Here is a 26,353-nt window from a genome sequence, read left to right on the forward strand (position 1 = left end):
AAAAACGAGGATGACGGACGGGCAGTTGGTTGGCCGGACGTGCCGTCAGCAGAATGGCCAGCGGCTGGGCCACACTTAATGCATTTAAAGCGACTGCTTTGCCCGTCCGCAGACAAAGTGAAAGGAATTGCCAGTCCAGGCTATTCAGCTGTGGATAGAGCAGCCTGTTGATTCAGGCGCTCTTCGCAGGACTCGACTCGGGCAAGGATTCGGCAAAGGCTCGGCAGGGAACTGTTGCCGTGGCGCAACAACTGGCTACTGGCCGGATAAGTGAGAGCGCAAAAGCTCCGACGAGCTTTCGTCCTCTCTCGGGTAGGGAAAGTAGCTGGAACCGCTCGACTCCCCCACTAAAATTTAAGGAGGCCGCAGGTGTGGGAGTATCCTGAGCCGTCTTTCCGACTTTCCAGCGAGTCGGCGAGCGTGCGTGTCGCTTGCCACTTCAGTCTAGGATAAACGCTTGCGACGAGCACAACAAGTGCGCGCATGCAAAGAGCCCCGGAGCCAGTGGTTTTTCAGCAAAATTCAGTGCCAGTGCCAGTGCCAGAGCTACTGCCTCAGCCCCCCACAAAAAGTTTGCCGTGTAGTGTAGAGCATTTGAGTGAAAGTGAGTGCTGACGAGTGACAGTGATAGTGAAAGGAGTAGCCAGCGGCTGGGCAGGACACCTGCCGGCGAGGTCCTTGCTCTGCGGGTGCGCGCGATTCGCAGGAGTTACCTAATTAGCTGCGCGCGTTCAATCAAACATGTAACTCCGCCCCCCACCCTCCATTCGAAACTGCGATCGATAATTGCCTAGGTTATTTGTGCTGGTGGTGCCAAAAGTAGAACCCCCCCGATTCCCCCAGAACGAGCCACCGACTCATTGTTGCTATTTATTAATGTGAAGATAATCAGATCGCTCAAGTGCTACAATTTGATATTTTAAGAGTTTTGTGTGCTCATTTGGGATTTCCATCGAAGGCTAAGCCAGGCCAAAACCCCATCTGCCACTGCAGCTGGAATCAACCAATTCGGAAATATGAATAGGTTTTGGATAATCGCTTTACTTTTAGGATTACAGCAAACAAAGCCAATAAGTAAGTACCTACCAGTGCACTTCACAATTGCTTTGTCCGACTGTGCTGGCTTTTTTGATTGCTTTTGTGATTGTTACTTTTGGGTACACTAGAAAATATATTCCGTGACAAAATTACCATAACTGATATTTGGGGAAATATGAGAAATATATTGCAGTGTCTGGTAGTTTATCTAAGCACTTGAGTGAAACATATTTAAAACTTTCTAGCAAACTTGTATGAATTTTTCTTGGGAATTAATATAACTCCTTAAATATGTTTTATTAAATTGTTATTTTATGTATACTTATAATATCCAAAAAATATTTTTATTTGCGAGCTTTTGATTGTAACATTCGCAAAAGAATCAATTTGGAAACAGTTTGAAAGCAATTTTAGCCTAGTTGCTTCGTCAAAAACATAGTGACAAATTTTATTTTACTCAAACTCTTAATATTTGGAAGAATTTAGGAATGGAACTTTTAGCCCTTCAAAATAGTTGAGACTAAACTTTAGAAATTGAAAGGTTTTCAGGACATATCTTTTACAAACTTTACCATTACAAATATGACATTAGTGAAGTGCAATAATTTAACCTTGTGTGTATGTAAAAATAGACAATTTTTAGCCAGTTATGGAGGCTGATCAATAATGATTTGCTTGTGTTAACCGAACCTGAGTATTTATAAACTTTGCCATTTAACCCTTTAATGCATATGCAAAGCTGCTGAAATGAAGTCTCCAAATAGCTAATTGCAAATGGCGGGTAGGTTTGGGGGCAGCTGGACTTTGGTTAGTCCTTATTGGCCCTCCAAAAAAGCCGAAAGTCACGCACTGGACGCGTTCTGGGCACCTGCCACCTTTGGCAGCTGGCTTTTCCATAAGACTCATGAATAATTCATTGGGCACGCTTCGATTATTTACTTCATAAACATTCCACCACGGTTCGGTCCGGTCTGGTCCGGCTGTTCTCGACCTTTTAAGAGGTTGTAGGATGGAGAACTATATTGGAGTGGGCGATGTCCGGCAGTTTACAGGTTGCGCATGCTTTTAATTTTAATAAATTGTAAATTGCTGGCTTACCAGCGGCTCGGTACTTGCAATATGCAATTCTTGATGACTTGTTCAATGAATTGAAAATGTCGCTGCTAATGGGAATGGCCTTTATCAGTTTGATTTGATTAACGAACCAATAAGCGGGTCAAAGTAGGCCACAAAATTAAATTTCATTATAGCTTCATTTCGGGTAAAAGTTAATCAAAAAACCCAATGAGCAGCTCGTAAAACATGGTGCGGTTAAAAGCTCCTCGGCTGTATCTATTACACGTTGTCGCTGGCAACGTAATTGTTGAAAAATTAATACGCCAAGGAGCCAGAGCTGGAGCTGGAGCAGGAGCAGGAGCAGGGAAAAAACAGGAGGAGTCCCAACGAGGCAGGATCATACCGTCGTAAAGCACGTTTTTGCAATTTACCCCGGGCGAAGACTTCGAAGTAGCGTCATATAAAATGCGCCGATGGCACAGTGAAATCAATTTCAAGTCATTAAACGAAATGAATCTTTATGGAGAGTCTTGCTCCGCCCGCACAGATTAGCAGCTGGATGGAGTGTGAAGAAAGTGTATGTGGGCGGGCTCCTAACAATTTAAACACGTTGCTCGGTTGGGAAAGTGTAATCGAAACTGCCCCCAGACACTTGATGCGATTATTATTGATTTTCTGTGCTGAAATTGTTGTGATTGAATTATTTATGTGGGCGGTGGTTAGGTTTAATGGCGGAGCCAAGTGGAGTTCATTAGAAGGGCCCTGGCTTAACGGCCTAATTGAGTTGCCAACTGGCGGTCGAGCACTTTATTTACAGAAGCAACAAAAGGCGCACGTGACGGGCATACTGGCGTACAAAGGATTAGTCCTGCCAGCACTGTTTTCCCAGCACTCCAAGGTGGATTTAATTTTGAAATTAAAGCAAAACATAAATCAATTTGACTAACCAAACAGTGGGTCAGCGGAGCACCCTTACATTGAATAAATATTGTGACAGGCCACTTGAGCGACAGGGCCACGTCGACAAGAGCGACGAAGGCAGCAACAGCCGCAGGTCCTGGCTGGCCTTCGCGTCGTATACTTAATGTGGCCACATGTCCATACAAATGTAATAATTGTGGTTGTGCTCCAGCGGCGGCGGCAATAACAAGGCGAGCATGTGCACTCAGTGCAACCTCAATGGCAGGGCTCGTCCTGCCCCCGGGCCATCTGAAGATGTGAGTGCGAAGGAGGAGCAGGACGATGGAAGAACGCCGACGACGACGACGAGTACGAGGGTGTGTTCAGTGGGTACACACATCACACCGATGACAGGCGACGACAGACGGGGAGATGGACGTAGCCCGTAGCCCGTAGCCTGCAGCAGACTAACTCACTGCGTGGCTGACTGTTCCTGGCTGCCAGGATGCCAGGATGCCAGGATGCCTGCTGACTGCTGCCAGGCTGTCTGCTGCATGACATGTGAGGACTTTGACAAAGCAAGCTGCTCCTTCCGCCCCCGAGGCCACCAGTACTGACTTGTGCAAAGACGCTTTTGGCATATCTAATGAAAGTTTTGCTCGCCGTCTGGCATTGCACTTTAATGGACTCTTTTCTATTGCGCACACAACCGAAAATAAAGTCATGAGAAATGCCAAAGTGTGGAAGGAAAAGTTGGCCTACCAATCGAAATAAATATTGTAAACGGTCTATAAATTGTTGCTCTGCCTCGGGTAAAGTTTCGAACCGACCGCCGCCGCTGCTGCTGCTGTCGAAGTTAACTTGAGTAGCAGAAATCAGATTAAGCCAAATATTATACATGGCAGCCGTAATGTAAGCCGCACACACAATTTGCAGGTGCGAGCCAACTCGGCCCACAGACATGAACAATTTTGCACAAATTTGGCGCAAAGACAATCAAAAAGTTATAAAACAAGCTTCGGCAAAACAAAAGCAAGGCTCGAGAGTTCCTCAAGAGTCGAGTGGCCAAAGGCGGAATGCTGGATGCTGAATAGGTGTCTCTGAGGCGTGTGTGTATCGGGCTGTAAAAACTTTGGCCAACTTTCGCTTATTTCATTGTTTTTGCCGTGCTGTGCTTTCGTGCCTGCCATCCAGCCTGCCATTTCGCTTGGCACTGCGCATACGCCACGTGGTCTTATTATCAGCCGCATCAGCGGCGCCGTAAAGTAAATGCAAAGTGTGCAAAGTCTATAAACGAGCGTCAAACTTAAAAGCCCCAAGGTGGCGTCGCTTCGCCAAGGACGACAAGGACTTAAGCTTGTTTTTGGCCCGCCCGAAGCAGCAGACAAACAGAGTGAATAAGAGAGAACGAGAACGAGAAAGATAGAATGGAAAGAAAAGGAAAAGTACGCCAGCCAGGTTTATCGGCGGGCTATACACTACACCTCTGGCCTATCAAAAAGTTGCTCACACGACAAATTGTCACAAGGACAGAGGCACTAGGGCACAAGCAGCCCGAACAAGGAAACGGAATTTTATATTTCAGCGTTTTCTATTATTTGTATTATTTATGGTGCTCCTGGCAATGTCGTTAAACGGGCGCCCATTAAGAGGCCTCCAATAAGTACGTGTGTGTGGGTGACAGATGCCAGCTGCTTCAAATGGGGAGCTCAAGTGAAGAAAAAACCGGATCACAGCAAGCAAATAAAAAAGAAAGCTTTCGCAAAACAATTATGCCTAAGTGAAGGATCTAAAATATTTATGAAGCCACTGCTTTTCCACTTCCTCGTTTCTCGAAGGCAAAGCCAAGTCGATTCTCAGCTATTTTTGGCTCTAAAATTTCACAAATAAACGTCAAATAAACGGCTAAAGAGACTTGAAAAAACTATTAAGATGTCAGCAAATAATTACGCATGAAAGCAGTTGCATAAATCTGGTCGCCTCTTATTGCCAAATCCGCCACTAAAACGAACTGAGCTGAAAGCTGCGAAGCCATCGAGGCGTTTCCTCCGAAAATGGCCATAATGCGACACTCGAGGCCAACAGGACGTAGGGCACTTTATCAAAAGGGATTTGCCAACTGCCCAGGGAGAAGATTGGGGGAGGAGATTGAAGGAGCTTGGCAGCCGAAGCGACTGCATTTGCCTTCCACTTGGTCCGGGGCTCTGACAGTTTTGTAATAACAACGACCGCAAAAAAAGCGAAATCGATTTGCCATTTTTCACCAAATTTATGAGTTTATAAACGACCAACTTCGTTTAGTATTTGCCTCTAACAGTGCGGCGCGATGACATTTATATTTTGTTTGCCCAGCCCAACAATACCCTTGAACTTGGTCCTTAATGAGCCCTAATAGGACTGCTCACAGCGGGAAGCAACTGCAGCATAAATCTCGGCAAACCCTAATCAAAGACTCGACCCGAAATAAATTTCGAGAAAAATCCATAAATTGGACAGCCACACGCAAGGCGAAAAAGTTGAACGCATTCAGTCCAGTAAAATCGGAATTGAGATTGACCAACTCTGGCCATTCAGTGACAAGAATCCAGCGAAGCGTTAATTATTCAGTCCCACATGCCAAGAGCCACAAACTGCTGGCCGCATTCATCATTATCCACAGTTTGATTTTAGCCACAAAGTTTTTGGCCGCAAAACTTTTGACAAAGGTCGAGAGCAGTTTAAAGCAGAGCCAAAGTCAAACGCTGCCGGCAGTTTCTGCAAAATAAATGAATGATTCTTGCCGGTACCGGTCCTTTCTGTGGTTTTAAGGGATTTGAGCGGAAGGCAGCCGGCTTCAAAGACCAAAGTGATGGCGCATAAATTTCTGCACCGAGACCCGAACCGGGACCCGAAAGAGCTTATGGCCATAAGCGGGGCGTGTGGTCAAGCAAAACAAATGACAGCAAAACGCATAAATTGAACCTGTCCCAGGCCATTGAAATCACAGAAGTACAGCCACGTAGTTATGGGACAAGTTCAATCCGTAGTCATTAGGCATTGGGTTAAAGCCAGTCCCATTTACTGGGACTCAGTGAGTCAGTGAGTCGAGGCCACACGAAATCCAGATTCGAGGCTCCTTGGCTGCTGTTCAGCCATAACAATTTAATCACTGCCGAAAAACCCGGGACAATTTAAAGTCAGCCTTGTATTTTATTTTATTGCCGCAACAGACAGGCGTTAGCAAGCCGCATGGTGCGCATCAAAGCGATTCGCCGCCAGTAGGCAAAATTAATTAAAAAAGCCAGTGTCTCTTCTATCTGGCATCCCCACTTCAACTAAATAAAAACATGTCTAGGCACTAAAAAGTTTATTATTGTAAGCCGGAGTGAAAAGAAACGCACATTAAATGCCAAAAAAAAAGAAGGAAGAGTGGAGCTGGCTGAATGGAAAATTAAACAGAGCCGGAAATGTCACACATACTCGTACAAGCCGCACCCACGGAGACACAGGGAAATCGTGTGGGGGAGGGGAAAAGGAGGGAGTGTGGGAGGGTCGGAAAAGCGGGCAACAAGAACAAACAAACAATAACGACGGCAAATGCCTGGAAAAAGGGCTAGCAAAGTTGGCCCACTGCTGATGGGAGTGGTGGCAAATGTATAAGCAAGGGGCTGGAAAAAAGGAAGTAAACTACACATTTTTATTATGCAAAGGGGGCGCAAATGAAAGGCAAATGTTTTGTTTTTCCCACAGCCCCCCGACCCACCTTACCCCCACCGCCCACTGTGGGTGTAATTTTATCTTAGTGCAGCTATGTATGTGTGTTCACTCGAAAGTATTGTTAACGCAAGGCATAAAGCGGGCCAACGAGCAAGGAGTGTGCTTGTGTGCGTGTGTGGTGGGGGGAAAGGGAAAAGAGCCTCGTACGAGTGGGACGACCCAAAGTAGGCAATAAAACACTAGCTAAAATCTAGGCACGCGCTCAAACGCATGACAAACAATACGGAAAAGCGAGAAAAATAGGAAAAACGAGTGAGGTCAAACTTCTGCTTTTTTTTTATGAACACCAGAAATGATACAAATAAAGTGTGATTACTGCAAATTGAGTGAGAGCGGCCAAACAATGTGACGAAGTGCGAGATGTCGGTTTGTAATTTGTAGGTTTTACCAGCTGAGACGTTAATCAAAGCAAACCCCTTATAGTATTAAACTGCTGTCTAAATAGCTTCCGAATCAATTAAGTGATTTATCTGCGCTTAAAACATAAACAGTTCAACACCAGTATCTGCCTGTATCTGCTTACAATATCTAAAGCTACTCATGCAAAGCCAATGCAGCCCGGAGCAAACCAGTCCAAGCTGAATGTTTTCCCAACTCCGACAGCAGCTGCTTAATTAATTCTCCGCCTCTTCATGTACTGGCAATGTGTTCATGGCAAAGATGTGCCTTTTGAGCTTGTAAATGAAAGAGAAATGACACTGTGCCACAAAAGAGCAGAATTATAAAGTCAATTTTTGTAATTAAAAAATAAAAAACCAATTTATAGCTTTTAGAATTTAAACCAAAACACAAAAGAACGGTAGAAAAGAGTTCGTTATTCAATGACAACTTTTAAATAAATATTTTTTCAATTTGCAAAAATTTCAGAAATTACAAATTTTATACAAAAACAACAACATATTTTTTGATTCCATCGTTAATAAGAGCATGTTCGCTCTGTTTAAATTTTTCTATTTCCAAAAGGTATAGAAATAAATATTTTACAGATGATGTTTCCAGACTATGTATTACAGGAAGTGCGAAAATGTTATATCACAGTAGTAAATCAACTAGTCATTGTAGCCCGTGTTGACTGTAATGGTATTGCTCAGCTCGACAGTATTTAATGCCTGCAGTTAATATGCGGCAGGTGACTCAGCGTTCTAGTTCCTAATGAGCGCCCATGCCGTTGATGAAGCCACGGATGAATAAAGCATTCCAAGCGTTAAATTGAATTAATAATGTTAATGGCTGATGCTTATGAATATGCGCTCCTCCTTGCCTCCTTGACTTGTGACCGGGCTCACGTGTCGTATGCTTAATGTGTGGGCGTCTCACGCACCTTATTAATTGCCGCATTTGCGATATTTAAGCATATGAGACAAAATAAAGTCGGGCATTTTTCGATCCACCCGCAAAACATTTAAAATTGCGCACCAAATCCCGCATAAACTTTCCTGCTGTTGGATAAGCTGCTTATTATTCAACAAGCTGCATGCTAGAAATGGCAATCACGGCGCCGCTCAATAATTGTGTATTATATAAGAGAGCAAAGCACAAAGCCAAATACGCGTCAATTGGCAGCCACATGCGCACTCAAGTAAACACAATCCTTAAGGAATTACCAGCTGAATAATGGCCCGGCAACAATGGGATGGCTGCTTCGTAATAATGGGATTGGGGCCCTGGTTTCAAAATGTAAGTGCAGGCAAGCAGCGCCAAAAATTAAATATAAATAAATAACTTCGAAATGCGTGCAAATTAACAGCAGCACTCTTAAAGTACTGTAAATGAGGTTGGCAAGCAAACAATTTTTTCACTTTCCAGCCAAAAAGCAAGCCCAAGAGCACTCAAATATATGCAGCGTTGACTCGAGAAAAGGCGTTTGGGGATAACTTGTCCGAAACAAAAAAAAGGGAAAATAAAGGACAGAAAAAAAGGAAAAACTCTGGGCTCACAAGTACACGCCTGAATGGCTGGCACTTCTGTCTTTGTAATTGCGGCCCAACACTAATGCCTCCTTTGGGCTGGCTAAAATGAAAATGCGTAAATTATTGATTACAATCGCCAGAAATCATGCAGTCCAAGCAAAAGGCGCTGCGTATAGATTTTATGATGCCCAGAGCTGATTGTTACGCCTTTTGTGCGTATAGAAATTTGCTTTTTCAGGCCAAGCGTTAGGCAAAAGCAGCAGAAAATGTGCCAGACCGATTTTCAGGCCAAGAACCGAAAAGGAAAGCGAGAAAGCATCGCATAATGAAGGCACTTTGCGAGTCCGGCTTGAGCGTTGATTTTTTAATGGTGCCCAGGGCTACCGGCCGGAATTGGAATTCAGATTGGGATTGGGATAGGAAGGGAAATGAAATGAAATGAAATGAAATGCAAACAAAGCCCGGCTGGCATTGATTGTGCAAGGACTTTTGTGCGACGCGCATTGTTTCAACAAGTCCTGGCCAAACCAAGGTTGACGAGGGTTTGGCTGTCGCCGCCGGCTCGGCTCCTTATTAGCAGCCCGCAAATATGCTGCGCCATATAGGGTCGGTCGTTCGGACCCTCGACTAATGCGCATTTCCAGCCAGGCCATATCACAAGTTCGACCTCCTCTCCTGGCCACAAACATTAGCCAAACAGATAGTCGGCCAGACAGCAGGTGCGGCCGAGTGTCAACAAAAATTTTGGGCCCAGCATTTTGGCCAAAAAAACGGAAAACAGGAAGCACAAAAAATGTCAAATTGTGGGTCAAGCATAAATGTCAATATCATCAGCAGGCTCGAAAAACGCTACAGGCCCAATGCCGTCATCCCATCTGCCCCTCATCTCGGTTTCGTGTCAGTGGACTAATGCCTGTGTAGATTAGAGATTAGCCAACTTCAAAAGGCCAGCCTGCCATTGGTAGGTTATTTCTAGCCTGAATTACAAATACCGAGCATAATTGTGACGCAGGCTCAAAGTGATGGCGGTTGGCAAGGACAGAACGTGGCCTCCACTATTAAAAAAAAACATTGTTAATCCAAATATTTTGTAATCAATTTAAATATCTTTAGTTTTGATTTTTATCCATTGTTTTAAGAAATTTGAGCTATGGAAATATTAAAGTTTTTTAAAGGTTCATTTGACTAATTTTAAAATTAGTTTTAATTACCAAAAAAATTTCATTTAATTTTAAACAATATTTACATATAATAAAATGCTTTTAAATCAGGCAGAAGTTTTTTAAATGTAATATTTCTCGCATTATAGAAAATATCAATAGTATGCATTTTATTCAATATTTAAAATTAATATTTGTTTTTTTTTTAACTTTTATTTCATTTTCTTTATCAGTGTCGCCTGCTATAAATTGTCCAGGTGGGCGTGGGTACAGCCCCCATTTCTTCCACGTCCACCTGCGGTTTCCAAACATTTGTTGCGGCACCAAATAATTTCTTTTTCAATGGGCGAAATGTTTTCAATTTTCTAAAAACCGTGCAACAGCTGCGCATGTCACTTCTCCCACGTCGTCACACCGAAAAATAAATAAATAATTCCTCTCATTTAATTGTTTTGGCGACTGGAACGCAGTTGGGTCCGAAATTGAATCGGACTTGAACAATTCGCACCAAATCCACCAAAATGTGTGGCCAACAAAATGTCAAACGCAGTCTGGAATTTCGCTAGCCGGTGCAAAAGCTGTCATGAATGATTTAAAATGTGTTTGCCCAACCGATGCGGAAATGTTTCTGTGGAATATGAATACATGTAGCGACCGGAAATGAGCAGTGCCCCCTTTCCCTCGATTAAAATTGCATTTCCAACCCCGAGCACATTTAAATTAGCAATATGAATTTTTGTTTCGTATCCATAGTATTAGCCAAACGCAAAATGACTGAAACTGAAACACAAATTGTCGGTCCTCTTAATTTGGCTTAGACTCGTTGTTCCTGTTCAGCATAGAGTTGCGGTTGTTTCTGTTCTTGTTTTTTTGTTGGCCAGCACATTAATAATAAATCATTCCCCTTAAAAGTAATTTAAGCATTTTTATGTGTTTGCCAACGCCGTCGTCGCAGTCGCCGGCGTTTGCTTTTCATTTCTTTAATGGTCTGCATCTTTACGAGTCAGGTCCAGGTCGCGCTTACTGGAGCGGCAACTGTTGGCCATCCTCACACACTTACAGGCTCCATAGCCAAAGCCCACCCACACCAAGACGGTGAACTGTGGGGCCAGAAAGGTTATACTTTTGTCCAAAAATATGGTGTTACGGTTGCCATTAAGCTTAAATTCGAAATTGACTGGTATAAAGTACCTTTCTCGGTCTATAATTTGACCCTAAAAAAACGATATTTGAACGAGAGCCTAATATATAACATTATTTAACTATTTTTTGATATTCCGATCTCTGCAGATGAAGCTTCTCAAAACGGTACATTATTAATGTTGATTATAACATAAAAAATTTTAAAATATGCAATAAGTGGTTCAATATGATCTAGCTAGCTTTTGATGAAAACGATTGTGACTAATAACAGGGATGGGTTTATGGTATAACAAAATTTGGCTATTAATCGGAATAAAGTTGTGTCCTCTAAAATTTAAAGTATTTTAAGCAAATATTAATATAAATTGTGTAAATACTTTTGACTTTCTTACAATATACAGAGGTTACAGAAAATAACTCTTAAAAATATATCTACGGCAGATACGGTGTAGAAGTCCTTTGAATTTTTTAAGCACAATTTGTCTAAGATATATATGTTTTCGGAGACAATCCTAGCCAGTTGACCCACAGTGCGGGGCTCGTGGCGCATGTCTAACACTCGTTATGAGATTCATGGCCTACATGTGTTCGCTCCACGGCCTTGTAAATGGGCGCGGGGCGTGTTGCACAGTGTGGTATGGCCTGGTATGTACTTTACGTGCTGGGCAGCCCTGTGGGCGTGCCTGGGCAGGGCCTTAGATATAGATGTAGTAGCTGTAGCTGTAGTTGTAGTTGTACTTGTGCAGCCGCCAGCAACAGCAGGGAGCATGAGGTGTCCTTGAAGCCAGTTTCTTATACATATAAACGGATTCTGGCCTTCTCTTTTTTTATTCTTGCTGGCTGGGCTCTTTCATTTTCGTAGTCGCTGCCAGGGCCACCCAGATAAAATTTTCAACCAGGAAGTTGGCTTCCTGTGGCGCTCTGGTAGTGATTCTGGTTCTGCTTCTGCTTCTGCTTCTGCTTGTGACTTTGGCCCTGGTCGGTCCGCAATTTCTTTCATATTTTGTTTTGGTCATTACATTGGCTACTTTTGTCGGTTATGGTGCATGGGTGCTTGTGTAAGTCATGTCCTGTGTTTGTATGGTGGTTGTGCAGGACATCGCGTTGGCTATTTTCATTTTCTTTTGATTTTGATTCCATTCATGGCGGCATTCGGCTGTGATTTAATTTCAGAAATGTGACTAAAATGTGGAAGTGAAAATTACGAAATCAAATAAACATGTCTTCCTGTGTGGAGAGAAATTCGATTTAAAAATTAGCCCGCTTAAAGCTATTAAAGTTTAGCCATTAAGGTGGAGTTGAGCCAGCTGGGACAGCCTTTGTTGCCATGCCGCCTTGTGACCAAGGCCAAGCAATTTGTCTCCCAGGAGAGTTGGGCCATTTGAAAGTCTCTTCTTTCCACGGTGGATAAGTTCTAGCATGCATGTAGATATGTAGATATATAGTTACTTGTGGGGATTACGAGCCCCGAACCATTTCAAGGACCCTGACAGGCCACAGTCGACCATTTTTCTTGCTCCCTCCAATGTTGCGTGCCCTCCCGAGTTATTTGAATTTCACGCGCGCATACACTGGTGGGGATAAACTGGATTTATATCCGCTAATGCCTGTGATTTGTTCTATAAAATTACTTTATGCCTCGAACATGCCGGCGGACCTTGCCTGCCTTTTATTTCGGCCTTTGTTTTCGCCATAAGGCACAGCAGCAAGGACGAAGGACAACTGGGTGGGTTTGAATCCGCCGACTAAGGCCAGTGCTTACTGTTTTCTGAACGAACGCCTCGGCACCATAACGACTTACGGCCTTATCCTTTTCGTAGCCCAGAGTGGGTAAATGCCGGGTGTTTGCCGTTTTATTGTTTGGCTTATGTTCCTGATAGTGTTCTATGGTTCCTTGTTTCCATGGCTCTGTACCGTTGCCATGACGTGCGAATGTGTGTTTTGGCCAGCAAAATGTTAGCTTTGTGCGGTCAACTTTAAAAAAATCTGTGGACTTTTGCTGCCAGTCACGACCGTCTGGATGCCTTTGTTTGTGTTCCCAATCAAGCATGCATTTAAATTGGAAAGCCACGTGGCCACAAATCAATTAGAAAATGACCAGTCCGGTGCGATAAGTCGTGGGACGTTGAAAATTATTAACAGTCACGTCCTGCCTTTGAATCCCGATCAGACCGGGGCAGACAAACAGCCGTAATGAGGACAGGAAATCAGTTTCAAAAAGTATTGGTTGGGGGATAGACAACTGCCAGTATGTCGATGCCTCCTTGGCAGCTGCCCGTGTCTAATGAACTCCACGGAATGTGAATGCCCGAGCATTGTCTGCCACTCTGCCATAATGAATCCCAGCCATCTGGATAACTGACAGCTGGGCGGGCCAAGACAGCTGACCCCAAGTCGATGTTATTGAATGTCTTTGGAACAGGCAGCACTCGAACATAACCAGCTTTAAACGTTTGAACAAGACACTGTGAAATTGAAATTTAGGATTTTTAGGTGAAAGCCAGTCATAAAAATTAAAACTTTGACAAGAAAAATAATAATTGTAAAATTTATGCTCGACCAGAACTTTAATTTGTACTTAAAACTTAAAGCCTAACAAAAAAAAAGAAACAACAAAAATATTGGTATCAATTTTGATAGTTGAATACCAAGCCTCACCTAATTACCATTTTCTAGCTCTTAAACGTGTGATAAGCTGTGGGCTTTGTCCATTTTTTGGATTCTGCTCCCCGTGAAAAAAACGTAAGTAGTTATTGCGTCAATCCGCTGACTTAAGCGCAATTTTCGATAAGATAATTTTGGATTGCTATCCAATAATTTAATATGTATTCAAGTTTTCGGGGATTGATGATTTTAATAACAGAGCTATTCTACAATAATTCTTAAGCCTAACATACAAATTTAATAATTAATGTTGGCTATTTATTCATATTTTTATTTTTATATATATAATATTTTGTGAAATGTATGTAACTCGTACGAAATGTTTTTCAATTAATTAATGGCCAAAAGCACCCCACTGAAGAATATATTTATTTCTGGGCACATATTTCAATTAATGGCTATCGAGAAAATATTTATATTGCCATCAGTGAGAAACGTGCCCGCTATTTGTACTTTTTTTTTTATTGTTGGGCTTTATTTTAATTAGCGGAAAAGTTTACCACCAACAGAATGGTTCTTTAATTATTGCGACGTGTCCATGTGAACTGGTGTCAATCAATCATCTGTCCAGTGGAAGCTATTAAATTCTCCAGCGGCAAACAATTATTGACTTAAATAGTTGGCTCATTAATCATGGCCTTGGCAACACCACCCGAATCGAATGGAAAATTGCTCAAATTTCCTGGCACTGGTCAGTGGTTCTGTGGTCAGCAGTTTAAGTTTGAGTTAAATTTGCTTAGGATGGGGTATACATTTATTATGCTTTCGGTTTGTGGTCTGTCGTGTGTATTTTCGAACACCTGTGTGCAAGCTTTTCCAGTGAAGTGAAAGGTGGGGGCATCGGAAAACAGAAATGAATATGGAAACCAATAAAGTTGCAAGCCATGAATCTGTTCGCACCACTTGAGTGTTATCTACTGCCGAATTGAGTTTGTGGCGATAAATATCAATTTCCTGCGAAGCCTAATCTAGTTGTTAAAGTCAAATGGAAGGCAAGAGCACAGAACCACGCCCCCGCAACTGTTGCCCACTTTGGCTTGTCGCGGCACAGAGCGTTGATTAATGCTGATTGATTGATTATTTGCGTTTTTCTGACATGATGCACGCTTTATTGTCGCCCGGCTCGTAGAAAATCATCAATTTCCGCTTGTAAAAAAGCACAACGCGAACAAAGAAACGCTGCTCGTTTTTATTATTTTCTGTTTTTTTTTCTGTTTCCCTACCATCCATCCAGTGAGTGGTGGAAATGTTAAGCCTCCTGCCAACTCGCCTCGCAGCTTGTTGCACAACCCAAAGAAGCAGAAGTTGCCTCGTCCATTTTTTTTCGCCAGAGTTAGTAATGAATTTTTTCAGAGCCCGTCTGCCAGGCAGTCAACGGGGCATAATTGCGGTTGCTGAGCATCTTGTCAGCGGTCGTGCAGTTCAAATTCGTTATCCGGTTTATCGTCTCCGCACAGACATACTATACGATATTGGCCAGCTGCCAGGGCTGAAAAATGACGAGAAGTATTGCGACATGAATGTCGAAAAAAGCCGACATGATTATAAAGCCAGCAGCAGATCCTGGAAAGTCAAAGTGTGTCTGGTGTCTGACAGCCGCTCCTGGGCATCTTCTCCTGTTGCGGCTGCGGTTGGCTTTCGGCTTGGGCTTGGGCTTGGGATGCCGTGCCTGGTCTCCTGGTCTTGGCCATCCAACCAGCCAGCCAGCTGGCCGGGTCATGATTGAATTTTCGCAAATTTCGGCTCGTTAGCGTGCGGCACGAACACGTACGTCATGCTGGGGGCTACGAAACCAATACCAGGCCGATGAAGGCTGGCCATGTTTATGCCATGTACGGCAACAAGTTGCCAACTGTTTCGGGCCTCCATTCGCATTCGCATTCGCCTATATACGTATGCACACTTGACACGCTTCATTTCATTGGGTTTTGTTCTCCTCGTTTTGCGTTATCCGATTATTTCCATATTTTTCGCGCTGTCAGACACGTTTTTTACTTACTCAGTCGTTGACATTTTGCGTGACTGACGATGGACGCGTGGAGTGAATAAATGAAAATGGAAGCGAAGTTGTTGCTACTGGATAGAGCCTCCAACTGGGGCAATGTGTTTACCACGGCCATTTTGTGACTTAATTATGATACGGAAAGGCGAAAGTGTTGGCACATTCAAAATTAATGTATTGATTTTCGAACTGTAGTATGCAAAGTCAATTGGGGAAATTGAATCTGAAAAAATGTTTGCCTGATTGTCTGCCTCAACCGTAACAGTCTTTTCTTAATTTTCTATTTGCCCACAAAAAATGAGTTAATTTAACGTGCTTGTTATTTGCAGGGAGCACATACTAAATGTCATCAACTGCCGGACAGAGCAGGCGAAAACATTACGTATACGCAGCGTGAGACCAGAGTGGTGGTGATGGTGTCGCTGGCCAGCCATGTGTGTGAACTGCAGACAAATATAAATTTTCAATTTTTTAAGCTCAATTCAGTGCCAGCACCTTGGTCGTACGTGCTGGCCGACAAAGTGCCGGGAAAATGTCGTTTAAATGCCACCCAAATGGGCCACGCTCCTGTCCAGCCATTTCCTTCGTGTGAAAAATGGAAACTGGGCGACCAGGGGAGGGGCTGCAAATATTTGACACCCCGGGCTGTAGGTCCAACGTACCCACACCGAACTGGCATGCAGGCGCACAAATTTCTCATGTGCACTTTGGCAAACAAATTAAGATTTATTGAGCCAGGTCGAAGGACGATGTCCCGCAATCTGCCAGTTCACTGAAGTATCTTTCATGCAGGGCTGCCGCGTCGTGGGCCGGACTATTTGGGAGTTCCGGAAGGTGGCTTGTTTAAATTGCCTGCATATTTTTACCGATTTCTTTTCATTCGACCCAGCATTTTAATGGGAATTCAATTCAACCTCAATTGAGCGAGATTTCTGTTGTACTAGTTCCTTTGTTTCCAGCCCTTACTGATTTTATGTGTGTATGTTTTTTTTGTTCTCCCCGCAGATGGACAATCGGACTTGAATGTGAATTTAGTGGTGCCCCGGTACGTTGAGCGCGGCTCGAGCGCCACCTTCAGGTGCACGCACAATGTCCAGCCGGAAATACTGTTCAAGGTAAGTGACTGCGACGCGGATTAACTCCATCCAGACCATGTGATGCATGCGCATATAAATTATGGAAAGCGCATTAAAAACTTTAAATTGAAAAATAAAAATTGTCGTACGGGTGGTCGGTTGGTCGGTCGGTCGTTCGCTGCACAAAGAAACTTTGTTCGCCTTGTGCTATTTTGTGGGCAAAAAGTTTCCGGCACTGTGACAAACACAACCACACAGCCACACAACCAAGCCCAATCCCAAGCCGTATCCCCTGGGCAGGAGCTGAAATTTTCTCAAGTTTCGTACCGCAACTTTGTGGCCGTCAAAGGCATCGGTATCGACATTGGCATGGGTATCCCGCCCCGCGGACTTGGCCTGCAAAAAAGTTGCACTCAAAGTGCCATTCCGCTCCATCGAATACGCCGTAGCACCGTAGAGTGGGAGGGCTGTAGACCTTTTACCGCTTCCGTCTCAATATCGACTCAGTTTCGCTTTCGGTTTCCCAGACGCAGCAATTAATTTCACTTCAGTTTACTTAATTTCATCACGAAACATCAACAGACACGCACTTGCGTACGCCAAAATCATAGCCAAGCCCTTGGGCCATTGGGCTTATGGCCAACATACGGGAGGCAGGGAAAACTTGACCGAATTGCCGTTGGTTGTCCCCCGGCATACTTTCAATTTGGCTGTGAACTTTTGTGGTGGCCAGGCAATTTGGAGGCACTATTCAGACCGATCCCGGCTCAAGGTCGCATGACGTTTTGCTCGCTCTAAGTACCATAAAAAAGCGTACAAATTTTATGGCTCATAGCAGAGAGGCAGCGCTGCCGACATTAGCCGTATATTGATTATTTTTTATATTTTTCCTGTAGCTAAGATGGATTTAGAACACAGCTAAATTGACGTTGACAGTGGGGAGGGGTCGCGAGGTGAAATGTATGTACTTATAAACGCGGAGCGGTATCCATTGTTATGCCGAGTGAGTCGAAAGCCCTCTCGAAACCATAGAGTACACGGAATTCCATGTCGTGTTTCCGGATCGTGACCAGTGGCAACTTTAAGCCGTCATTGTGGTGTCTCATTTGCATGGAAATTCGGGGGCTGACCGACGAGAAGTGTCAACTTAACAAATTTAATGCGGCGCTGAGTCGAGCCAATTTGAAGTGTGCTCCGGGGCGGGAAACATGCACAATTAGTGAGCGGGCTGACCGAATCCAAACAGCCAAACAGCCAAACAACGGGCAAATAGCCCACTCAGATGTAGACATTTATTTATTTGGCCAGTCGGTCGAGTTGTGGCCAGGCCAGGGCAATAGCTAATTAGTATAATTAACTATATAAGCGAGTGCGCTTGGGTCGTCGCCATTCGAATTGTTGCACGAAGCGTGGCAAATTGTGTGGAAGTGGCACTAAAAAGGCAATTAAAACGCAAATGCGTACACTGACGGGATCATGTCGGCCGCCCCGGGCCTCTTAACACATGTAGGACATCAGTTTTTTCGCCAAAAAATTATACTCGTACACATTCAAATTAAATAAACTAATTACGGACTGAGTCGGATGCCTGGCAATCGGACCCGCCATTAATGGGCTTTTGATTTACCACTTTTCAGCCCTTGTGTATTATTTGTCGACACTGTGGACTGGGAGAGGGGCAGTCAGGCAGGCAGGTCCTATATATGCGGGCTAATAAGCCCAAATATAAACAAAAACCCGAAAGTCAAAGAAATAAAGTCAGGAGGCGCAGGCAGCGCAGGCAGCGCAGGCAGACACGCCAAAGCAAACACATGCCGCTGACTAAGCGAGTAGGTAAATATTGGCAACGGGAGGGTCGATGGAGGACCTTTGTTTTTCATTACTTTCAGATCCATTGGCAATATTGCGGCCATAGGGAGTTGCATGTCAAGCAGAGAGTGAATGTTTGAAACGACCACAAGTGGTTGATAAAACTGGATGCGTGTTTGGCGGTCCTAGAGTGCGCTAATGGCCGGTCATTCGAGATCCCACAGGCCACGACCACCGCAGAGTTTGTTTCTGTGCTGGTGTTTGTGTTTGAGTTCGAGTTCCGAGCTCGAGCGTATGTTTGTCCTCTCATTATGGACCTTATTGATTGACCCGCACAGTGCTAAGCACACACGGGCCACGCCGCTGGCTTGAGTAATGACAGCACTTGCGGCACAAATTACGCATACGCCTCGTCTGCCGCAGACACATTCAATAAGCACATTAATATTATTAAGTTGCGTGCAATCAATGCAATTTGTCACTAGCGTGTCAACCTGGTTAGTTCATCGGGGTGCAATGGTGAACAGTCCTGAGCATTTTTAATTCTGTTTTCATAAAGCAGTTAGTGCCAAAAAAAAGGCATAACATTTTGTGTGCATTTGTTTGTTTACTTTGAAATTATTTCATTTGATAGTGCATAAAACAAAAACCATAAAAACTCAATTCAACAATCTCCAATCGTGTTTAAACACTTCTTTGGTGACCTTTTCTCGATTTAAAGAGCTTAACAAATTATTTTCCTGATTGCAAGAACAATCGACTAGCCATTTTCATCAGCAAACAAAATGAAAAAGTATTTACAAAAAAATTGTATAATTTCCTTTGGTAATTTTTTATGGTTCTCGTTTTAAAGTACTTAGTTACGAGCTTTGATAAAAGTAAATTACTTTTCGACTTTACCACCGCTGAAATATGATTAAAGCAGAAGCATAAACGCAGGGGCGTTAAAAAATATGCATAATAAATAAATGCCGGCTGTAATTAAAAATGGTCGACAAGAGCCGCACATCCGGGCTGAAAAGCGTTGTCAGCCGCCATCCGGCTCCCCAGCTAGTTTTAAGTTGAATGTGGAAAACTTGTGTATGAAAATTAATTTCCATTTTCATTATTCATATTTGTCGCTGTCGTTGTCGTTGTCGTAATCCGCGCGGCCTCGACCCACGAAAAAACGGAAACAACTTTTTGTGTCCCACTGCAAGTTGCGCTTGTAGATTTTGCTTTTAATTGCGGGGGCGACATGCGCCAGCACTCCCTTCGCAATTATGGCACTGCCATTCGAATAAAAACGTTTTATTATTTACAGTTTACAGTTTAACGCGCTAACAACGACTCAGCGCAGCATCATTCAGTTAGTGCAACTTGTTGCCAACTTAAATTGCTCTGTCGCTAGCAGGGAATTGGGGCGACGTTGTTGGATTGCGCAACGCACTCGAATTGGCAAATGACATTTAAGCCATTTATTAAGTGATCAGGGGCCAAGGACGACCATCAAACCTGACACATTCAATCACTGTCAGAAACATCAGTTCCCCGAATCTGAAGCTGAATCTGAATCCGCAACTGAAGCTGAATCAAATTGGGGGTCCTGGGCAATCGTGGCTTTCTTTTAATATCGGTAAATGCTTATTGTTTCTTGCAGGTGACATGGCTGAAGGTTGACAAGGGCAAGTTTTTCGAATTCATAAACGGCAGGAATCCGCCATTCCGCAACTCCACCATCGAAGGGGCCGAAATCGACGTAAGTATTGGGTTTGGGTCACTTATTTAATCAATCATCATTACCGCTGTCAGTGAACAATGCGGTATTCGTCCTCGTGAGAGGCATCTGAGAGTAGTCCAGTAAATTGCTGCTAATTTGTGGACTTGCATGTCCTTCGGACCAATTGATTTGAGCTAATGAGCTTACTGTGTTAGCCACTTTAATTCGTCATTTCGTTCTTGCCGCCCCTCTAATTAACAGTGGGACCATTCCAACGAGCAGCAGGTGACGCTGAAGGATGTCCAGTTCGATCTCTCCGGCCAGTTCTACTGTGAGGTCTCCACGGACACCCCCATTTTCACCAAGGCCAGTGCCGATGTGCTCATGAGCGTGTTCTGTGCGTAACAATTTGGCAAACAGCTACACAAAATGGACCCCTTTTAATTATGGTATTACATTTGTATATCCTATCCATTCAGTGCCCCAGCCGGGTCCGCCCACCATTAAGTTTCGCAAGCGAACGCCCTTCGCGGTAGGCGAGAAACTTTTCGCCCTGTGCAACACCACCCGTGGACGCCCCGCCCCGCACGTCACGTGGCTAATCAACGGCAAAAAGGTGCGTATGCGTGATATTTGAAACGGCCAATTCGCAATTCGATTGCGCAATTGCCCGCAATCGGAGCCGAATTGCAATGGATCACTTACAGACCGTTTATTTGCGAAAAGTGCCACCAGGCAGTAGCAGGTTAATCAGCAGGATATTGCACTCGAAACGACTGCATGGGGATGGGCAAAGGCCACTGGATCGTGGACAGTGCATTAAGATTAACATCAGTTTAAGCCATTTTATAATTATGGCCTACATGGGGGCGGTCGGGACAGCTTTAGTTTTAATTGCAAAAGCCCTCGGCCAGCTGCTGTTGTCGGCGGCGAGAGGAAATGAAATTTAAATAAATTCATTATGACTGCCTGGGCAACTCGAAAATGAAATTTATTCATAAAACGCGCTGGGGGCAACAACTGCAGCACACAGATGTGGCTGTGCATGTGGATATGGAACTGACCCGTTGGGTCCTGATCCATATTTAATTTAAGCCGGACGCTCGGGTCCACAAGTGTAGCTGGAATGAGATTTGACATTGAAGTGACTTTTGTGCGCAGCTCATTGTAATTGCTGCCCACTCGCCATTTGTTGACCCATGGACTTATACCCCGCCTTTCGGGCTCCTTTGTGTATCGACAGGTGGAGGACAAGTACGTGCGCACCCACCACGTGTTCATGTTCAATGGCAAGAACCAGCGCCGCACGCAGCAGCAACAGCAGACGCAGCTGAGTCAGCAGCAGCTGCAGCAGCAATACTTCCAGCAGCAGTACTTCAATCAGTACCATCAGCAGTACCACATCCCCGTTGGCCAATTCATGGACCGCTACGACAAAAGCTTACGCTGGCCGGCAGGAGCACGAGCGGGTGAGTAGCCATTGTCCGCCGAGGAAAAAGCAATGAAAACAGAGAAAAATCGGACAGACCTACGTCAGAATTATACTTTGGGGTTTGTCAAGTAACTGAATTGTTAACAAGCTGGAAATATACAATATATATATCGTTTGAAAATAAAATACGTTTTTCAGTAAAATAACAAAACAAAACAAATATCTTAAACAATTATTTGATATTTATAGAACGTTAAACCACAATGCTTTCAGCTTAAATTGGTTTCATTATGAGCCTTATTTTCAGTAAAATAACAAAATGAAACCATGTTAAAGACAACAAAGTCTTAAGCAAATATTTGATATTAATGAATCTACCGGATTTCAATTTTATAATTTTATTATAATTAGTATTCCAGCGCAGCAAGTTTACACTTATTTTGTTAGTGCTAGTCACATTGAATGAGAGATACAAAGTTATTTAAACAGGCATAGACCTAAAACTGTTACTTATTACTTACCTTTATTTTATTGTATTGCAAACTCTTAGACACCTTTACAAGTAGTAACAATAACCTAGGGATTTCTGTACCAAAAAACCCAAATTTTTTGTTTTTTTTTATAGTTGTGTTGTAACTTATATATTTTTTTCCGTGTATCTGCAATTGACAACACAACAAGCTGTGAAGCACCATTGGCTTATGTGACACTTTTCTGCTCTGTTTGCGTTCCAAACGGGGGACTGTCAATACAGTGCTTACCTTAATTAGTTTGATTGCTGACCTGTGCTCCAATTCCTCTTTGCTCCGGCATTGCAGATGAGTTCCCGCACTTTCTGTCGCACCACCACGAGGGTCATGGCCACCATGGCAGCCTGTACAACAATCCGTTTGGCTCGCTGGCCAACTACCATGACGTGGGTGAGTTCCACGAGGTGCACCAGCGCAACTACGACAGCAACAAAAAGAAGATGGAGCAAAAGAAGCAGCAGCAGATGGAGATGAAGAAGCACAGGTGAGTCTGGGAGAGGGAGTCGAGAGCGGATCGCAAGGACATTAATCAAGCCACCTGACCGGACCCTGAACTGTATTTATGGGCTATACAAATTAAAAAAAAGCTGAACTTTCAGCCACCGGCTTAGACGTGCCCAAAGGTTCTCATATACCGGGGCATGAAAACTTTTACTAACGCCATCGCCACCGCCGCAAACTTTTCATATTCTTATCAATTTCCCAGGTTGCGTGTGTGGCGTGTTTATTAAAGTTTCCTTATCTATGGTCTAAAAGGATTTGGCCCCGGCTAAAGCCAACGGCTGTTGGCACATTGTTAGAGTTTGTTGCCCGGCGTCTTTGCCCTTTGTTGTATAACGCATAAATAAATTTTGTTGCCCAACTCTGGCTCCGTCTGGCTGGCTGGCTGGCTGGCTGGCCCGTTTACCACAGAAAACGCCCCTTAACTTGCTGGGCTTTCGAAATCTTTACGTGGCGCGATTGGATGTGAAACGTAAATGAATGCAATAAATTATTTACGTTCACCTGTGATATTAAAAATCAAGCTGTGAAACTTTTCCAATATAAGAACTTTTGGCCCCCAACTTTGTAGGAGTGTAAGGACGTGGTATAGTGTACTGTATAGGACTCATGTTGAGGGGGCAGTGTGTGAGGTGTCAGCTTAATGAAAGCCACGATTCGCTTTCCGCCTCACGAAGTGGCTGCTCTTTGAAGTCGGCATTGCACATACGCCACGTGGCACGTCTTGGAAGGGCATGTTGGAAGTTCGCTGTTGGCAGTTGGGGCAACTTGAAATAGAAATGGTGCTGCCAGGAAGCTGATGTGCCATGTTCATGTAATGAAAGCCGGACAGCCCAACACCTTCAAATCGACTGGCCATTTGGGTTGTTGAATGGGCTAAAAAATATTTAAATGGTCAAGGACCATAGTAATTGGCAACGGAATTTTCCATTTAATGGCGGTTACTTGCCACTTACTTTTTTTATTTACATAAGCCGAAAAGTTTCGAAATCAGCCTCCGTAAAATCCGGAGCTTATGGCTCCGTTAAAAGTTCGTGACGCGCATGTGTGTGGGGAATAAACCCACCTGGTTAATTTGCCATAAAGTAAAAACCATAATTTACACTCGTGCCATTTCCTCGCCGGGTAATCAGCGAATGCTAATTGCATTTGCCGCAGAAAAGAATCCAGCCCGAATGCAAGAGTAGCACACGAAACTATATATAAATAATTTCCCCCATTTTAGAGTGCCGTAAGTAGCAGGTAGTTTTAAAGAGGGTGTGAGCCTCTGAGGAAGGGACTGGCGGGGATGTAATTTCGCTGAGAGCCCAACGGCAATATGAAATAATTTATATTCAAAGCACAGCAGGCGCTATTGCTTAACATTAGCTTAAATCTTGAGAGGAAAAAAGGATTGAGGAAGTGCTTTAAAGTCGTTTATTTGACTATGATTTAGGAAATAATTTTTTGATTCTTTAATTTATGCAATCAAATCTTCTGGCTTTAAATGGTAAAGATAGAATCCGAAAGTACCACAGAATGTTTTACCTATTGTATTAAATATTTACCTATAAATATAACTATACCCATAATATTGGTTAATATTTTCGTGTTTGTTATACTTCGTTTGTTTTACTAAGCTCTAGGAAATCAATTTTATGGTTTCTGAAATTGTGCAATTTAATGTTATAGTTTTAAATTGTAAAGGTGAAAACCGAAAGTTCCACAGAATAATAACCTATTGCACTAGAAATTTACTTATAAACATAATATAATTATTATAATTTTCATAAATTAAAATGCCCTTAAAATAACCATTTCGAACCCATTGTAACCAGATAAGGCCATAAAAGATATTAAGTTGTACAACTTTTTTTGCACCTTTACTGCTTGGTTTAACTTTTCTCCATCTAGCACCTGCTGCAGACACCTGTAGATGGCTTCAGTTATGGGCTAGTGTAGGCGTGATTTCAGTCCCGACCATTACGTAAACTGTGAAGCCCTTCTGCCATAAGACCACGTGAAAAGCGTTGCATATTTATGCAGCCGCCTGCCGTAAAACGGGGTAAATGGAAAGAGGGATGGCTAAAAAGTGCACATGCAACAGCAAGGAAAACAATGGCAGGACAAGGCCGAGTGGTGCAACAATAACCAGCAACAGCCAGCGTTTATGTGCATGCCAATGTGCATAAATTCCTTGGGCTCACTCAGTGTGTGGGTGTGTGTGTGTGGATGGGTGTATCCTTCTATTTATGTTTCTGTGGGTTGCTTGGCTGGCCAGGCGTGGAACAAACTGCACTGTTTATTAAGTTTGTGCATCATGGGTCACACGTGTGTATGTGTGGGGGTGTATGGTATGCGGGGGTGTGGCGAAAATATTCATGTTATTTTATGCAAATGCAATGCTAATGTCACCGCCCACTGCCCTCCGCCTGACCCCAGTGAACCCAGCGACCTTGCAAGATTTATGGCCCACATAAAATATTGAGTACGGGTCACTTTAATGTGTGTCAGTAGTCATGGCTGTCTGACTTGAGCCATGCTAAGTAATTAACCGCTTAACGTGATAAGTGACTACAATGCTGACAGCCCGACGAGTGCTACTCAAATGCCGGAACACCAGAAAGCTTTCATAATGCCATACTCCGGTACAGCTTTCCTTTCCTTCTTTTTGTTTCTTTGTTTCCCCTGAAGCACAGATGGAAAACCCTTTAAGATTGCAACATGAAAAGAACAAAAGCGGAATGGCAGCCAACGAGCTTCGAAGGCAGACGTTGCACGTAGCTCTGAATGAGCACTTGTCTAGGGAATGGCCAACAAAGCAGGGAATTATACTTCAAAAAGTCGAACTGCAAATACCCTTACAGGCTAAATATTCAAAAAAAAATGTACATCAGCTACCAAGCTTCCAATTTGAGAAATAAAACAAAACAAATTAATTAAAACAAAACAAATGAATTACAAATTAAAATACAGTTCTTAACCATACACTACCTTAGCTAGAAAACATAATTTTAACCATTAACTTACGGACATAAAAAAATTAATAAGAGCTTATTTAAAGGAAATTAAATTAATTAAATTAAAATACCTTAATTCATAAACAGAGTTTATTATATCTTAATTAAAATGTCTTGGGGTTTTGGTTAGATAAAATCTAAATACAACCAAAGTTTATTTACCCTCGTCAAGGGTACAAAAATGGGTTGTACGGTGTTCATGAGAAAGATGGCTCACAATGGGCCAGCAAGGACATGAGAACAGCAATAGGAATGGTGCGCGTTATGCAGTCAAAAAGTAGTTTTCACGTTGCTGCACAATTTATGTTTGTGCAACACGTAGGGCCTTTTGTGGCAGGCCCACGCCAGAAAAGAGCTGAACAGAGCTGAAACTAAATGTTGGGCAGGTCTGAAGGTCCCTGTCTGCGTCTAGCTTCAACCTGGCTATTATTCCGGCAGTTTACTTGCCCTCTGCACACTTCCTTTGTGGCAGCAGCCCCCCTCCAAAAAAAAAGCACAAAACACTAACACACACGATATAACCGAAAAGCAATCCAAAACGCCAACACGCGTTGGCTTAAAGTGGCCACTGGAAACACCTCTTTAAGAAGAGCTCCTTGCCAGTTTTTAGGGGTCTCCCTGGATCTTGGCACTCGGCTGCAAATGCAATTGCTATTAAAACTAAATTTTTAAATTATA

The 26,353-nt window shown here is 43.4% G+C and overlaps 1 protein-coding gene across 1 annotated transcript in view; it reads left to right on the forward strand.

The window, feature by feature from the left end:
• Positions 1-439: 439 nt before the first annotated feature.
• Positions 440-26,353, forward strand: part of LOC108148873 — a 38,892-nt gene continuing 12,978 nt past the window's right edge. Inside the window, exons 1-7 of the mRNA XM_017276175.2 lie at positions 440-1,074; positions 16,635-16,744; positions 20,154-20,252; positions 20,475-20,610; positions 20,693-20,829; positions 21,457-21,682; positions 22,464-22,659. Coding sequence (XP_017131664.1) covers positions 1,017-1,074; positions 16,635-16,744; positions 20,154-20,252; positions 20,475-20,610; positions 20,693-20,829; positions 21,457-21,682; positions 22,464-22,659 — 962 coding nt within the window. The 5' untranslated portion in view covers positions 440-1,016. The remainder of the gene's footprint in view (positions 1,075-16,634; positions 16,745-20,153; positions 20,253-20,474; positions 20,611-20,692; positions 20,830-21,456; positions 21,683-22,463; positions 22,660-26,353) is intronic.

Source organism: Drosophila elegans, unplaced genomic scaffold, assembly GCF_018152505.1.
Source record: "Drosophila elegans isolate 14027-0461.03 unplaced genomic scaffold, ASM1815250v1 contig_476, whole genome shotgun sequence".
Lineage (NCBI taxonomy): Eukaryota > Metazoa > Arthropoda > Insecta > Diptera > Drosophilidae > Drosophila > Drosophila elegans.